The sequence below is a fragment of the Ruditapes philippinarum genome, unplaced genomic scaffold (assembly GCF_026571515.1).
Source record: "Ruditapes philippinarum isolate M1 unplaced genomic scaffold, ASM2657151v2 ctg8836_1_1_1_1, whole genome shotgun sequence".
NCBI lineage: Eukaryota > Metazoa > Mollusca > Bivalvia > Venerida > Veneridae > Ruditapes > Ruditapes philippinarum.
The window spans coordinates 115,210-133,894 of NW_026855894.1; the positions used below are offsets into that span (position 1 = coordinate 115,210).

General features: G+C 33.0%; 2 protein-coding genes across 3 annotated transcripts in view; both read left to right on the plus strand.

Annotated features, from left to right (window-relative positions):
* LOC132744737 (uncharacterized) overlaps window positions 1-18,685 on the plus strand; it is a 91,572-nt gene that overhangs the window by 34,587 nt on the left and 38,300 nt on the right. The window lies entirely within an intron of this gene.
* LOC132744736 (uncharacterized) lies at window positions 1,786-18,238 on the plus strand. Its single transcript, XM_060733514.1, has 20 exons — window positions 1,786-1,837; window positions 2,153-2,386; window positions 4,608-4,835; window positions 5,700-5,852; window positions 6,782-6,901; window positions 7,728-7,931; window positions 8,548-8,696; window positions 8,819-9,008; window positions 9,231-9,446; window positions 10,337-10,492; window positions 10,833-10,886; window positions 11,685-11,810; window positions 12,330-12,500; window positions 12,976-13,118; window positions 14,336-14,531; window positions 15,111-15,272; window positions 15,991-16,134; window positions 17,022-17,153; window positions 17,441-17,623; window positions 18,042-18,238. The coding sequence occupies exons 1-20, from the start codon at window positions 1,786-1,788 to the stop codon at window positions 18,236-18,238; spliced, it is 3,210 nt and encodes a 1,069-aa protein (XP_060589497.1).

Genomic DNA, 18,685 nt, shown 5'->3' on the forward strand with positions numbered 1-18,685 from the left:
CTAGCATAAACTCATATGTTTGTCCCATAAAAGTTAATATATAATAAAAAACCCTAAGAGTAGCCCAAGGGTTATAATTTATTTAACTTTAGCAGAGGACAATAAAGTTATGCTTTTACAAGTTTTGGGCATTATAGTTTCTAAGTAAAATATCTTTTAATTACAATTAACTTCCTAATATTACAGAAAAGATAAATTACATAAATAATCCTCCATTTTCACAGAAGTCCAACAGGTAAATTGCTACAGCCAAATTTCATCTCACGCCAACACAATAAAGGACATATGGAGACTTTCAAGCTTTACTGGTGCATTATTTCAGGCATAAAATATACAGACACTTCTTCTCTTGATTGTTTTCTATCATTTTTATATTCAATTTATTGGCAAACTAAGTTTGATCATACGTAAGATCATACGTTGGCAGCATGTTCACAAATAATAATTTTATTTCAGGAAACAATTGTCAAATGTACTCAGTTACAATATGCAATCAAAATGTCGAAAGTTTGTCAAGATCTAATTATCTTATATTTCTTAATAAGTTACATGAAAAAACATTGACTATAGGTCGCAAAAGACTTGAATATATTTGCCGATAAAAGGCGTTGAACCTGTGTAATAATTCTGTACCATATAAGAAAGAAAAAAAATCACATTTACCGTCGTTACCACGAAGCACAATTCACGTACATCGGAGTTACCTCATAAGGACAGCTTGAATCACATTTTATCAGTTTATTTTCTTCTTTCTATATCACAAGAAGTTAAATTTATGTCACTTGCCTACCGAAAATCGAAATAATACGGTATAATATGCATTGTTGTACTTATAAGAGCCGACAAAAAGTCAAAATCTCGCTCAAAACGATGGTCAAGCCATCATTTTCACGAATGATCTTGAAAAAAAAAAGCAAATTCGTGGAAGTAATCTTGATGCAGGATAAAGAGTTATATCTTCGCAACCGTATGAGGCTATTGACTTTTTTCAGTTCTGTTAAATAAAAAATATATTAGCAAGTTTTCCTACCGCGTTGATAATCCTGTAAGGTATCCCAATTCTGCGTTACTTATTGCACGAATCATGCGTTATTGTCACAATACGGCGTTGCTTGATATACACGGTGCTTCCATTTTGAATGGATTTCACGTTAGGTTACAATGTAAGTCAACGGGAAAAATATAATTATATAACATCTTGACCATATAACTGACTTTTGTAAAAAACAAAAGAAAAACATGCATAGAGATAGTGACGTCAGGGTTGTTAACATGACATTAGTTTAAATGATTTTACTATTATATCTAATAAAAAAATGAAATATTCCAATTTGGAGGGACAGACTATAGTAAAGCTTAACCATGTACAACAATGCCGTTCCTTTATCTTTTGTTTTCAGATAAAACATTTGTTCATATAGATATCAGTGACAAAATCACCCTATTGTAAAACAATCCGGTACAGGTAAAACAAAACCCTTTAATTCATTAAAAATTAACGTTCTAACCTTTTTAAATGAATTAGTAATTCAAATAGTATCACATGTCAGACGATAGGTACCGATATTGACAGGTGACTACCGGATATGTAATAAACACTGTTTTCTTTATACAAATTTTTTTCTATTAAATGAAATGACCGTTTTTGAATGAAAGGAGTCCGCTGTTCCGTTTAATCAAGTATAGATATCAATCTTTGTTTAAAACATCTTGCTTGGTTATTTCATTCTTTTCTACATATTTGATTATAACACCTATTAAGAATAATAAGGAGTGGATACCAATATGTCATATTTGGTTGTTTGGTTATATATTTTAATGTTGCTGCCGCTATCAGGTAAGATATTTCTATTGCGCCTTTATACAATAAACGATAATTATAAAATTGGCATATTTTTCAGCGGATGTACAGTCTCAAAAGTATTGAAAACCACTGTGGATAATTGGGATAAATAATTAAGAAAATTATCACTATTTTGAAAATAATTGGCTGAGCCCTATGCTTAAATACGGTAATTTAAATTTTAATTATTATTATTATTACTATTATAATTATTTATTATTATTATTATTATTATTATTATTATTATTATAAATACGAAGTAATAATAATGAAAAAAATAATAAATGTCAATGAATGTTTTCATTTTAGAGACAGCTCCTACCTTCCACAACCATCCGGGAACTTTGAATTTAAATGAAAATGCCGACTCTGCCCTTGATCTATGGTCAGGTGTATCAGCTACATGCTATCCGTCCACCAACACTTACGTTTTCAACATTTTTGGTATAAAGTTGTTCAAAACCGGCGAAGATCAACGCACTGTGAATTGCGAGACATGCACACTATCTTCAAATCCAAATTCTGGGCTGTTTTCTTGGTCAGGTAAGTAATAATTGTATGACCATTACCAATGTACAGAAAATATATACACGACATTGCGTGTTAACACTCACTATATAATTATCTCATAAAAGTATTAAATATCATAAATCTGAAGTGTTATTAAAAGTACTACCTAGACCGGTGTTTAATTTAGGCTTCTTGATAAATTTGGTTCTGAAGGCGCCCATATGGGATGGCGAGAGAAAACAAACCGCTGCTTTTAAAAACGTAATCATACCCCATCCCTCGATCTATTTTATGTATGGTACTTTCGTCACGTCAGAGGGGCTACATGGCGGCATTATAAAACGGCCACTGGCCTGCCGGATGCCAGGTTTTGTTATTTAGTTATTACAGTTGAGATACCTCTCTGTTTCCGCTATTATAATAAAATTATGGTGGCTGGTTTGTGCCATACGTGTTTTTGCCCTGCAGGGGCGCGGGGCGAAGTTTAATAGATAAACCCCAGCAAGGAGAGATTTAAGAAATAAAACGACGGGGCCGGAGCAAACCCGCGCCCCGCCATTTTAACTTGTTATTTATCGGCTTTTCTCTTGGCGGAGTCGCGGGACGAAAACACGCTAATTACCGTCTTATTATTAAACCTTGCCCCGCACATCCGCTAATTTGCGTGTTTTCGACATGCGACCCCGATGTTTTATTTCTTAAGTCTCGCTCCGCATCCCCAAGGGCGAAGTTTTATTTCCTTAATCTCGCCCGCGCCCTCGCTAATTAGCGTATTTTCGCTCCGCGCCCCGCCATTTTAACTTGTAAATTTTCGACTTTTCGCTTGGCGAGCGAAAATACAAATTGTACAACCCAGCTACCATATAAAATAGATATCACATCCTACGTTGGGTGAAAGAAAAAAAATCACCCTTAACTAGAAATGTGTCCATAGGACACGGGTACCCCCACCGCGCCACTGTTCTGTCAATCTTATGACTCTAGGTCAAATATTTTTTGAAAACTAAAAATCTTTTACTAAGTAAAGGGCAAGAACTTTACAAATTCTGAATAAATCCGAAAGCATAACCCAAGGTGCAAATGTACACATGCTGACCAACATTCTTGTAAAATTTTCAATAACTGTACAAATACTGGATAAATCCACAAACGAAACCCAAGGTGCAAAACTAAATATGTTGAGCAACCTTCCCGTAAGGTTTAATGACTCTATGTCAAACCCTTTTTGAGTTACATGCAACAAATTTTCTAAGTCAAGGGCAATAACTCTAAAAATACTAAATAAATCCAGGCAAGAATACCCAGGTGCACAACTTCACATGCTGTTTAACATTCCTGTAAAGTTTCATGACTGCAGGGCAAATACTTTTTGAGTTACATGCGACACAAGTTGAAAATTGCAAATTTTTACAAATCAAGGGCAATTACTTTAAAATACTAAATAATATCCAGACGAAAATACTGCATGTGCTGATCAACATTCCTGTAAAGTTTCATGACTCTAGGTCAAATACTTTTTGAATTACATGCGACACAAGTTGAAAATTGCATAATTTTACTAAGTCAAGGGCAATAACTCTAAAAATACTAAAAATATGCGGACGACAATACCCAGGTGCACAATTTCACATGCTGATCAACATTCCTGTAAAGTTTCATGACTCTAGGTCAATTACTTTTTGAGTTACATGCAACACAAGTTGAAAATTGCAAAATTTTACTAAGTCAAGGGCAATAACTCTAAAAATACTAAAAAATATCCAGACGAAAATACCCAGGTGCACAACTACACATGCTGATCAACATTCCTGTAAAGTTTCATGACTCTAGGTCAAATACTTTTGAGTAACATGCGACACAAGTTGATAATTGCAAAATTTTACTAAGTCAAGGGCAATAACTCTAAAAATACTAAAAATATCCAGACGAAAATACCCAGGTGCACAACTACACATGCTGATCAACATTCCTGTAAAGTTTCATGACTCTAGGTCAAATAAGTTTTTGAGTTACGTGCGACACAAAAGAGAACAGTCGGACGGAAGGACGGACGGATGGATAAGGGTAATCTAAATGTCCGCCACTAAAGTGGGGGCACAACAAGTCAATGTAAGTCTTGACTGATGCCTTTGTTGGCGTCTCTTTTCTCGTGTTAATATGTTCTTATTTAACCTTGAGTGGGGTGCTGTTTATATGTTATGCTAATGTGTTTATTTAAACAAACTATATATTATCTTGCAATTTTACTTTTCAGGCAGCATTATACATGTTATACGCAAATCAGCATGTTCAGCAACAAGCTGTGGTGCGTGTGCGTCATGTACGGCATGTTCTACCAGTAACGGATGTATGACTGGCCCAGCTACTTACAATCTCATCGTTCAATGTTATACCACTTCATACGACAACAATGATGACGGAACATCTACACTTACCGTTAATGTCGTAGAAGAAACACCGACATTGGTCATAAGCCTTCCAGGTTTGTAATTTGTAAAACAACAATAACAACAATAATAATTATTTCAAGTTATTTTTTATGGAAAATGATCATGCGAATTTTGTTTTGTAAGCGTGTACTATTCAGCTAGTATTGTCACTGTATTTAAGACGTACTACATGTGTTATAATGATCGGGATTTCAAAACATGGTTTTGTTAGATACGGAGATTATTCTTTTCTTGTAATATTTCTTTTTCTTTTCACCGCTTGACCATACATCTTTTCCATGCAAACCTTACAATACACTCCGGAATCAAACTCCCGCAACGTTTGTTTTCCTTGATCAGAACAGAAAGCAACAGAGCGTGACGTAATCGGTGTTGTGAAAATGTTTCGTAATGTTTATTTTTGAATTATAATGAATTACGATTTACTTACCTTTTTACTTAGTACTTACTTTCATATTCCCCCAAAAAACATCGGATATCTCAAGGTAAAATTAAAAGAAACTTGTTGGAAACCATGAAAAGATCTTCCTGTTATAAATCAATCATTTGCTTGGTTTGAGCCAGTTTATTGATGGTACAAAGCAAGCAAATGATTGATTAATGTGCTTTGTACTATCCATGAACTGGCTCAAACCAAACCTGCAACATTATCAATTTTGTCATTTTAAGCGATATTTAGGGATTCCGTTTTTCTCTACACTATTATTATTTTTTCATTGTCACCATTGTCCCTAAGAACAGTCCTTCTCCTTTTCTGAAGCAATAGTATCTTAAGTGATGTTTAAAATTTCTTAATACAAACATGTGGTCTAGACTTAACATCTTGCAGAGTCCATCTTTTCTTTTCAAACAATTACCTTTTTGTCCTCCATAAATAAAATATGAATTCTCCTCAGATTCCGTCAATGCAGATAACTCGATGAGCTCCGGTACTGTTCTTGCGACAGCTTCAAAATCGAGCGGTGGACCAATTGTGGATTACACAAAACCTACTGCAGTCGTGAATACATACTCTATTGGTACCGTTAATATGTTTGAGCTAAATACAGGTAAAATATGACATTTATACAAAAGACCGGTGGGGACATTTCAACTTCAGAAAAATTCACATTTTCAGCTTCGTGAAATTCACGATTTCAACTTCACGAATTCTCGATTTTAACTTCATCACGAATCCGTGAATTCATGAAGTTGAAATCGTGAATTAATGTTTTCCGTATGGTGAAAGCATGAATTCACGAAGTAAAAATTGTGAATTTACGAAAATGTTATCCGGAATTCAATAAGTTGAACGTTCACTCGTCTTCGTACATTACATACACATTGATTACACGAATAGCTTAAATACTGCCGTCAAAACTACACACTGTTCCTATGTCTTAGAACAAACAAAAAATCGCTGCTTTAAAATACGTAATCATGATATATACTTATAACTTCCTCCTTCGATCTATTTACCATATGGTCACGTAAGAGGGGCTAAATGGCAGCATTATGAAACGACCGACGGTCTGCTAGATGCCGGAATTTTGTTCAATAGTTCTGGGCATTTATTATGCAGCATTAATGACTGTTTTGTTTATATTGTATTTTAAGAGATGACGTTATGTGTAAGGGCTTACATGAATAAATTTCTATAAATTTTATGAACGTAGTGGATAAGTAGTATTTTAAATGTATTTGTTTGCTTCAAACGAGCAACCTCAATACAATTATACAGGCGAGTAACAAGGTCTACAAACGGTATGAGATAAGAAATTTATCCAAAAATTAAGTCAGTGTCGGGATTCAAACCAATATGAATGAGTATCAAGTACTTGTGACTTTTCGATGATAATCACTGAGCCAAACATGTCAAAACAAACAAAGAATAATTTGAAATGAAAGTAATATACCATTAGGTTACTTTTTTGAGACTATTTTTGTTAAAGTTACGTTTTCATGTAAAGATATAAAAGAGCTTTTTATACTGTAACAGCAAACGGCCAAGTGTATTTGGCTACTAACCCTGCTGTAGAATACGACTATACCTACACAATTCGTGTATGTATATACACCAGACGCCAAGAATCATGCAAAACAATGACAATAAATTTTGGTAAGTCTGAGTGCTATTTATTTCTCTGGTTTATATACTGTATTTCTGTTTCAATACATTTTTATCATTTGTCGGCGGTCGGTCCACCTAATCGGCTTTCTTACTATCAAATGATAACGAGTTTCTGTGCAAGTGATCGACTACTATTTCTCAGAGGCAAATTACCATTTCTAAGATGAATCATCACTGAAAAATGACACCAAGGTCTGAAACAGCAACCCAGTGGTACCTCACATATATAGTTCCTACCGAGATTGTACATATTCTCCATTTTTTTTTGTATTAAGATATACATTTACAAGCATTTGCAAATAGAAATCGGTTGTTATTTTGTTCTTCTGTCCTTTATTTTGTAAGACATTTGCCAAACACTCGAATGGGTATATATGATAACAATATAATAGGATACTGCTATAATAGCCTGTTTATCTAATATTCAAAGCCGCCAACCTAGTCTGAGATTGCGGTACACCAGCAGCATCTTCATGGTTTTGAACTTAATTGCAAAGGTACTGATAATCTCCAAAACCGGAGTAGAAACGTATTTTGAAGTTTCTCTCTCAATTTGGCCAAAACGATAAGTTACATTGTAGTTAAGGCCGATGAACCATAGAACTTGCACATTTTCCGTTTAAGATACGATAAAGTTTAATGACGTTAAATAAGTGTTTTTTTATAGATATGTTAAGGTATTGTGTTGCCGGTTTTTTTTTGGTTTTGTTTAATCGTATCTTTCTCTGAGACACAAGGCAGTTTTTTTAATCAGCTTTGTTGCTGCCTTATATTTATTCAACTCTTTATTTGTTCGGTTTCTAATCTTCCTCAGACGGGTGTTTCCAGACACCAAACTGTAACAGCCAGACCGATACAAGCAGCTTTAATGACCAATTTCCAGTTGGTGGAACTTTCTTCACTATGACCTATAACCAACCGTCGGATCATTTCCCAGCAATAAGTTCGACTTGGCAAAATCTCAATTTTGTCATTGTATCATCCACGCTGAATGAAGCATCGTTAAATCTGAATACAGGTATAAAGCCGCGCTATAACTATTAAACAATTAGTTATTGATAAAAGATGTTAAATGTTTTAAATGATATTGATGTGGATGGTGATATTGATGTTGTTGCTGATTATGATGATGATGTTTATGAAAAAAAGATAAAGGAAGACTGAGATAAGAAGATGAAAAAGAAAATAAAGATGACTATGTTATTGTTGATGATGACAACGACGATGACGATGGTGGTGTTGATTTTATCATTAATTTTAATAGAAAATGATGATAGTTATAATAAACATCATAATAATGAAGTAATAATTTATAATAAGAGCATGAATTTATATTACAAATAAATCTGATCAAGAAATGATAAGCATCATAGATAGAACTCCTAACATTTTTATCATGTATTAGAATCCTGTAATAAAAAGACGCTTACGTTGTGTTGCTGCTCAATGTCTACCAAACATACATTTGTCCACTAAATTGTGTAACAGTTTTTTTTTTAAAAATCGTCACAATAGGAATATTGCTTTTTATCACACGTGTATTATCCTCAACTGATGTCAAAAATATTATTTTTGACTGTTCTTTATAACAGGTGTAGTATGTTCAAGTCACGATATGTTGTTCTTTATTACAGGTGTATTATCATCAACTGGCAATATAACTGTATGGCCAGATTATCCATATTCAACCCATACTATTGTAGTGAGAGTGAGTAATCCAGGGCACTCGTGCCACTATTCCAGCACGTGTACGATGTCAATGCGAATAGCATTTACAAACTGGGTAATACTTCAACCTTTCCGTTCACTGTTGATATTCTTAACATTTAGCCTGCTGAGTTTATATAATTGATTTGCTCTGCGTGTATTAAGCACAGCTAAATCAAAATTAATATTGTTTTGCAGCCCATTAGAATAACTAGTCTACCTACAAGCAGAAATATACATGAAGACACCGATGCGCGGACTCTCGTTCACAGTATAATCACCTATGACTACAATAATCCGGATCATGACAACGTCACATGCGTTGTTGTCACCAATGAAGAACCGACGCTCCTTGAATTATACCATAACGGAAGCTTTAATCATAACTGTAAGTATTTCACTAAGGAATAGCGAGGGCCTCCGTAAATGATTGGTTTTGGTTTCTGACTTGAGAACCTCTCATAGTTTTGAAAAACACTCTACGATAAAAGTCAAGATGAACAGCCAAATCTGGCTTGAAATAATGTACTGTGGAAGAACTGAGGTCTCCCTCCACTTTTTATGATGAAAAGAATTATTCATTTGACCTACACTTTTATCCTTTTTTCAGCATGGTTCATATACAAGAAGAGGTGCCAATATCCTGATTGCGGATACATCGATGCTAGTTTTCTCTGTTTAGAAAACGTCGCCTGTTTGAACTATGACCTTGACAACGAGTATACAATGACGGTCAAATGTAACGATGCGTATGGTTCAGACGACGAGGAGACGTTCACGTTAAAGGTGACGGAGAATCAACCACCCGTGTTCAGCAATACTCCGAGTAAATCTATAAATTAAGATATTTATAAATTAAAGTATTTCTTTGGTTTTACAAAATTCACGTACGCTGTCAGATAACCGTAACCACATGGCAAAATTTAATTGACAAAATACGAAAAACTCTATGCTGCGTTTTCTCAATTTGAAAAGGAAGTTGTTCATTCATCTTCCATCTGTTAGAATACTAGTATAATAACATTTGTATATGAAAATGATAACATTATTCGTTTTTATACAGTTATTTATTTCATGTTAAGCAGTAAGATACACTGGTGATAACGTACATTTTAAATGCTGTTGTCACAGCAAACTAGTTTGTAACACGTCCAACACATTCCTCGAAATATCCTTGAACGGACTGTGGACTAATTAAAAAGTGTAAATATTGCCGGAAAATACTAAATGATATGTGATACAAAAGTTGTTCATAAATCATTTAGGACGTTGCTGGTTTTGCCTTGTAACATCGTTTTCGATCAGTTTAAGGCCGTCTGCATTCTGTTTAAAGCTGTTGTGTTCCTAGTTACAAATTTCGCTCCTTAAACGTTGAATACAACATGAACTAATTTATCACAGGACAAGCTCGTTCGCAGACAGTTTTAAACGTAATTATATATCACGTCCCTAATGCGTTCAGATCGACATAGTAGTCACGTTCTGGCTTGATAGGTGTTTATCCTGAGCATGTTTCTGTAAGTCTAGTCAGACCGTTCAAACAGTTTTGATCAAACCAGCGACTTTTGCAATAATCATGTCTCCACTGAAGAGATGGGCCTAAACAAACACGTTTTGTTGTTGTCTTTTTCTCTTCTTTGTTACTTTACTCAACCATCTCACAATATTTTATTACATTTGATTTCGTTGATAAAATGATGTTTTATACCTTTTTAGCAACAATAACGATAAACACTGACAACATAGCACATTTAGACAACATATTCTCTATCTACTACACGGACGCTGAAAGTGAAACACTTGACTATAACTACACCATATCACCAATTACACCATCATTGTTTGCTTTCGATGATCGTGGAAACTACAACAGTAAGTATGTTACTTAGCAATAATACATCTATAAGAATATGGATGCTATATAGACAGGCTGTACACTATTGAAAGCGCAAGTTCTGTATGTTTGGTACTCGTTGCTTAAAGTATTGATTTCCCTTCAACTACAAATGATCTATTTCGAACTCAAGAAAGGCAAATTCTTTGTACATGATCAGGAGGTTAGGGGTTAAAGATTTGTTAAGTCAATATCACAGCTGGCGTCCACTTAGCTAAAACTTTTACAGAGTTGCAAGGACTATTCCTTATAACATTTAGCGAGTGTGGACATAACACTTTCTAATTAGTATTCTAAAATATAGATAATTTATTACAGTATTTGCTAAACCGACAAATGATGAGTGCATACCAAAATCCAAAATGCCAAAAGGTTATTGTTTTACAGAATAATAAACTTGTTCCAACTAAAACGAGCTATTGAAAATATTCCAATACTAGTATCAAGTTATTCAGTGTAGCAATACCACGTGACCTGGACGTAATTTTTGGCATCATTTTCAAGACAAATATTGCTCGATTCGAAAAGGAAAATAGCCGTAAGTATTTTATTTCTGCACCTATTTCTTTTGGATATGCAACTCTGAAAAGTTTCATGTTTCTTCGCATTTGTAAGCAATTCTGAAAACTACTTTAAACTGTAGTCCAAATATTTGGCTTGGAACTGGTGCCATAATTGTCAATTGCAGAAAAAGTTCAGATTTACGCCATAAATAATTGCAAAATAAACATATTTTAGTAGGATTTTGCCTTCCGTACTCCCGGTTGATTATATAATTACAACTTTTAAATCATGGCGTAGACCAGATTATACAAGAAAACAAAATAGCTTGCAACTGAAGTCCGCTCGTATACAAGCAACTTTCAAGGTTATACAGAGTGTTTGATAGAACGGCTCATATACTGAAGGAAAAACACTATTCGATGGCAAGCTTATATTTTTCTTCGAAGAATGGTGCATATCCCAAAGAAATCGGTGCAGAAATAAAATACTGACGGCTATTTTCCTTTTCGAATCGAGCAATATTTGTCTTGGAAATGATGCCAAAAATGACGTCCAGGTCACGTGGTATTGCTACACTGTTATTATGTATTTTGCCTTAACAAATGTATTTTTTTGTACTCTGACTTTACTTTACCTATAAATATTTTCTTTTTCATGAACATTCAGGTAATCCAGCAAATGTAACCACAACAATATTTCAATGGGATCTTGTGAACAGTACATTTTCCATTACTTTCTGTGGCAGAGAGAGACGAAACATTGTCTGTTCTTCATTTACTATTGATATTCGAGGTAAACCCACTATAACGTATACTTATAAATCTACACAGCCATGCATATTTGTACCATATATCATAGTGTTTCACAAATTGCTATTTAAGCACAATAGAATCTGGCACATGCTTAAAGCAATCATTATGAATTTTAGAAATAGAGGAGAAAGATAAGCTTTTGACCTGTTTGAATGCTCAAGTAATACGTTGGAAAGAGTTTGACAAATATTATGACTATGCCTTAAAAGTGATGTAAATCAATTCAAGATATATTTTGTCAAAATACACATATTTTGGCAAGAATTGTAAAGAGTGGTTGAAAATTGCACCATATCAGATTCTGTATATTTATAACAAAAAGGATTACCTTAAAATTGTGTATTGATTAAGTAGGAAATCCATCATTCCAAGAGATTCTACAGATAAATCACTTTCCTTGACAGTGTACTTCCATTCTTAAACATGAATAAATGTCAATATATTTTGATTATTAATTAAATAAACTGATTTAATAGACGTAAGTTTGTTGTATGTTTAGAATATTGTGGGCCAACACCTGTTTGCACGGACGCTTCTTCTACAATAACGGACCAGGAAGCAGCAGGAAGTGAGGTATTCCAAATTACTGTCACCGGAACTGGATACACACAACTTACTTACGTTATTATATCCGAATACCCGGACCTATTTTCTGTTGATCCATTCACAGGTAAACAGTGGTTGGAATTTTGCCAAGCACTATTTGATCAGATAATGTATCTTTGAGCCTAGCTATGAAATAAATTGGTACTTAATACAAACTGAATGCAGAACCAAAATATCTTAGGCTAACATACACTTGCTTTTGAGTTTTTTTATGCTTTAGAATTTTGAAAGCTATTGAAACAATTCTTCAGAGTGACAAGAAGTTCAATGAAACAGAAGAAGTAATCTGTCTGAACTTGCAATGTGTATTTGTTTGATATCTGTAACTAGTTTCTATATATAATTATTTAAGTACTTACTACTATTACAGTTTTGTAAAATTAACATTGTTTCGTTTATTTTCACAAATTAAAATTATAAGTCAATTCATATATGTAAAAGTACAAATAAAAAAAGAACAGATTCTCTGCTGGTAAATGTGTCTCTCAAGTAACTGTGTTCGACAACTTGGCTATTAGTTTCCATTTCAATTTAAACAGGAAGTGTGACAATGGTTTCATCATTAGAAGCAACCAATCCACCAAACCCAAGCACCTACTCCCTCGTTGCGAATGTGTATGACACTGCTGCCTGTGCTCACGCAGCCTGCGCACTGAGCTTGGAAGTGACATTCACGAATAAGGTTCGTATGAATCTTTCAGTACCTTTTATGAACTGGTTCATACAAACCAAGCCTGCGATATTTTCAGTTTTGCTGTTTTGAACGTTCTCTATAGGATTTGTTCTGCAACATCAGTGTAATTTATGTCATGTGGAGGTTGTAAAAAGTCACCCCGTACATTTAATTAAAGATGTTACTTTCGATCCTTAAAGATCGTTAAGCGTTGTTTATACATGTCTGTGGTATTTTGTAATGTTCTAGTTGTTTGGGTTACAATATTCTTGCTTGAAAACTGTATAAGCACCATTAAGATATATTGCCTGCTTTTTAAATTTGTCTGTTGAAACCTTGTCAGTGATATGCAGTCTTCATTACCTCTGATCCCCTAGGGCACACGCATGTTTTCGTCAGGTGACCATATGCTGCTTTTGGTGGAATGGCACGAACTTGTCTTATAAACGGTTTCATGATTATCGCCTTGTGAAACCACTTGCAAATATATTAATGATTAAATGGTAACTTGGTGCGTAAACGGTAGCTGATACTTTCCAGTAACATCCATAAACAGGCTCAATCAAACCGAGCCTGCAACATTTTCAATTTTGTCATTTTTAGGAGCTGTGTTTTCACTAATGAATTTGCCTTATCATGTTTGTCTTTTTTACAACGGTCGTACCACCTCACCGGCTTTCTTGGATAATTTTGTAAAATTTCATCCGAGTGAATGAATAATCATACACAACTTCTGAAAAAAGCCGTGAGATACAAATAACCATTAGACTCAATTGTCATGGTGAAATTTTGCTTTGATGTCGTACACTATTCAATAGAGAAAGTAACATCGGTAAGGGGGATCCTCGAGAACAATGAAACCAATGAAATAGTTGACAATTGCAATTTGGGTTTTAATATACCAGCTCATGAGATTTATCGTTATTTGCAATATAATTAATCCATCTAACTCGCATCAGCTTAAGCTATATCCAATTTAACAGTAGAGACTTTTTTCAGATATTCAAAACGTATTTAAAAAAGGTTAAGGAAGTTGTTTCCTTAAAAATGTCAACAATTGTTTAGTTTATATTTCACAACACTTGCAAATATATTTAACAATTGTAAAATTGACATTTTAATATAAAGCCAAGCAATGGTCGCTCCAGATGCCTCTGTAATTGCTTGCTGAAAACTGCTATAATCAAGTTAAAATTTATGTATGTAACTCTTTGTTCACATTTAAGGATATAAGCATAACCAACATGGCAAGTGTTAGCGTAAATATTCATGAGGACACGACAGAATCTGTAACAATTGTCACCATAGCAACCTCTGATGCTAATACAAATGATGCCGTCACATGTGAGGTTGACGAGGCCGCCTCAACACCGGCCAATAACCACATTTTCTTCGCTGTTGAAACTGATACTGATTCTAACGGTTTGTGATTTCTGTTTGAAATGTTCTGGTGCTAGGGGGCGTGTTCGGTAAATTGTTATTTCCAGTACCGTCCATGAATAGGCTAAATCAAAACGATCCTGCAACAATTGTAATTTTGCCGTTTCGGACTTTCTTTAAGATTTTATTTCTTTCTATCTTATCAATTTATTTAACATTGCTTTGAATAAGTCTCTATAATACATGTATTTGCTTTGCATGTTGAAAACGCCTGTTATAAAAAGAACATAGAAAACATACATGTGAATTGTATACACATTTTATTGCATTCCAACACTTAAACAAACAAAATAATTAAGAAACTTCGTCAAACTCCCATTTTCATTGATCTTATCCTTTTCAAATTCAGCATGTTGAATTTACCTAAATTATATATGATTAACTTATGCATTTTGCTTATGAATACCATTTTATATTATATGGTTATTAACTAATCGCGATGTATATTATATAATTTTGGAATTATCAGCGGGTCTGTCCCATCATTTCTTTATTAAAATATTTCACGATATCTTTCTTATTTATCAAGTGTAACATGTTAACCATTGTATGAATTTACAGTGTTCCAGATTATAAGCAAAGAAGGGCCGGGTTTTGATTATGATGTTGCAGACACGTATACAATAGTGGTCGTTTGTGAAGATAATTATGGTTCGTCTGACACAGCTACAGCAACGGTCTCTATTCTAGAGAACCAAATTCCCACAATGGATAACTTAAATGGTGAGTATTAAACAGATTATATTCGTTTTTCAGTTCTTATTTTCTTTTCGGTTGGGAATTAACTCGCACTTACACAGTACAAAATACAAGAAACTTTATTTTATATCAGGTTACAAATAACAAGAAACATTAGATAAAAAAGTATTTTTCCGACAAAACAAAAGGCATAAAACATATATTCCAAAATATAAACGATCAGAAAAGTAAAAACGTTTAAAGCTAGTAGCATGAAATAAAAGTAGCGTGATTGAGAATAACTTAACAATAAGATGTGTTAAATTGAAGCAAAATATAATAATTAAGGGACTAACAGTTCAAAAGTAACCTACTAGTGTAGTATAGAATGAGCTGACAATTTATATATGAACTCACTTTTTCACCTTAGAGCTTTGTTAGTGTTACAAAATATGTACTAAATGTTTTATCTTTTAAAATGCAATTCTTATGGATGATGTCATTGAAATTGATAATTACGTATATACTAAAAATGTAGTTACATTACATGTAATCATCATATTCAATGTAACTATTATTGAAATAAGTTTGGTGCATTTTTTAAAGTTGTTGAGTGCACTACTACTGCTTCATAATAATAATAATAATAATAATTATAATAATAATAATAATAATAATAATAATAATAATAATAATAATTATAATAATAATAATAACAATCATTGTTATTCATAAAATCATGGTTATCATAAAATATTTTCAGCTGGAGATATTATCAATGTAGATCCTATGACTGTGAAGTCTGGGGCCATCATTTTTACGCTACAGACAACAGATGCTGAAAACGACCCCCTCCTGTATTCCTGTAATGTTACAGACAGCTTCGTTCCTCTACAGTGTTTGTCAGGTATATACAATATTTTTTATCAATGTTTGATAAGAACGGCAGTATGCATTGACATATCTTGATTTTAAGAATTTGAAGAGTTGCCTTTTTCAGGAAGGTATCTGTATGCATAACAAATATGATAGGGTAATAAACCGAAAATATTCAGTAAAAGTAAATCCTATGAACACTTTTATAATTTTTGTAAAAGTTGTTTCCCTTGTGTGCAAGTGTAGGCACTACCCAGTAATTTAATATCGATCATCTAAGATTTAGATATTAATTTCGGCTTCACCTGCATAATAAACAAAACTTTTAGATCTTTTAAGTTTGGTACCATACTCTGGTATAAAATAAAAAGTATTGTCGTGGTCTTAAAACAAACTTAGAACCTGGGCATGAGTGTCATATACTGTTATTAGAGAATAGTAATAATTAAGATTGTGTATTCTTCAAGAATAGTAAGAATTAAAAGTATATGTACAAAACGAATAGTCATATATCCACAGGCTAATAGAATATAACTATCCTTTTCTATCAGCTACATAAATTGCTTATAAGACCAATTGATGGTGTCATATTTTATTTAGTATCAGTTACAAACTTATCGTACACTTATTCAATTCTCTTATGACTAATTAACTTTCACTTAACCCCTAGTAGTATGCTAGTGTTCGATGGTAAAATATAAGAACGGTAGATTAAGGGTGAAACAAAGGTTACAAATAATGTATTGCATTCACTGACCAATCCAATGAAACGATGGTAACTTACTCTAAAGTTATCAGTTCCATTCAAAGCCTTTCGCGAGTAAACAAAAACGGCTCAATCTTTTTAAGTGGTCAGTACCGATGGAGGTTGTCATTGAAAGGCATGTTAAGAGTCAAAAAGTTATTTGTTTGCTTTAGATGGTGTCGTATCGTTAAAGAGAGATGTAAGAATACCAGATGAAGAGGGGGAAATGTATATCATTACTTTGTGCATAGAAGAAAATGTTCACACTCATGTGGTCTGTGAAAATCTCAACGTAAATATTTCATGTGAGTTCCTCCGCAATATTAGTAGTAAATTTTTATCATCTTAATCTTGTAATTATATTTTTATTTCACAATTTGTCCATTAATTTATCCTCATTTTTTATTTTTATATAAGATTAAATCTGAAAATAGGGAAAACTTAAGGCTTTTAGAACCAATTATTCTTTACATATACATAAATGTTACCAAGATCAGATGTGCCTAAGTAGAAGCAATTAAATCAATTCTGGAGGCAAGCGTCTTTCAAGAGCATAATTGTATTGTAAAAATATCTTTTTTTTATTAAATAGCTTCAAAAACAAATCCTCAACTAAACAATCTGCCAGAAACAGTAAGTTTCGACGAAAACTCAGCTGTTGGGACAACATTATTTACTGCAACAGTAGATGATCCAGATGCACTGGACGTGCATACATTCTCTATAACAGTTTATCCAAAATCTGCAACTTCAGCATTTTCACTTGATGCGAATGGTAAAGTAAAACTAATATTTTCTAGAAAATTAAGGATCGCAAAGTTATAAAAAATAGGGGAATCAACAACAAAAAACATCAATACGATGCATGTTTAGGTCTTAATACTCAGAAACTGAAACAAACAGGCAAAGTTATTTGTTGTTATGTTACGATATAATTATATCAATTCTTCATCCAGTTGTGAATACAGTTACCATTTATGAATAAGCACTTAAGGAACTAATGTCTCTAAATGGATTATTATTTCACAAAGCAAGAATGGTGTACTTTGAACAAGACCTTCATTAAATATCAGTATATATAAGTAAGGAATTAAACATAATTGTAGGATATCTGACTCGGAGGATATGCATTAGAAAGGAATAAATAAACTGCCAGTTTTAAAATGTGTCATAGAAAAATGGTTTTCTTTCAGCCGGAGTTTTGACATTGCAAGAAGCTCTTGACTACGAGACATTGAATCATTATGAGTTTTTGTTCAGTGTTAGAGATGTATATTTACCTGGACTGGAAGAGAAATACTTAAACCTCACTGTCACTGATGTCAATGAAGCTCCAGTACTTACAATGTTTCAAACCACTATGAAACAATTGGAAAAATCAGAAATTTAAATGCCCTTGTTATGTTTTTTTTTTCTGGAAAAACTTGGGATTTTTGGAGGAGGGATGCTCGAAAAGTTTTTTATTTTATTTTATCTGTTTAAAAAACAAAAGTTAAAATAAAAGCTAAAAATTTACTGTTATTATTTTTGTCTATTTTTTTAATTTAAAATTTTTGTTTTTAAAATCAAAAAAGGAAAAAAAAATTTTTCCAAAAATTTTCTTTCCCTCGTTTAAAATATTTCCACTTATCTTTTGGTTTTATTTAAAAAACAAATATATTTTTTCCAATTTTCACCTATTGAGCTTTTTTCTGTATTTCCCTCTACCCGAAATTTTTTACAATTTTTAAACATTTTTTATGGGGAAATCTAAATTTTTTTGTTTTTTAAAATTTCCCATCCAAAGTTAACAATTTATTCGGGTTAATCTTTTCTTTAAAAAACATATTTTCTTTAA

Bases quoted from the DNA above. Each gene is read 5' to 3' on its own strand.
- LOC132744736 (XM_060733514.1), top strand. From the start codon at position 1,786: ATGTCATATTTGGTTGTTTGGTTATATATTTTAATGTTGCTGCCGCTA. The intron at 7,932-8,547 runs GTATAAAGCCGC...TCTTTATTACAG, and splicing joins ATCGTTAAATCTGAATACAG to GTGTATTATCATCAACTGGC. The intron at 10,887-11,684 runs GTTATTGTTTTA...ATGAACATTCAG, and splicing joins AAAATCCAAAATGCCAAAAG to GTAATCCAGCAAATGTAACC.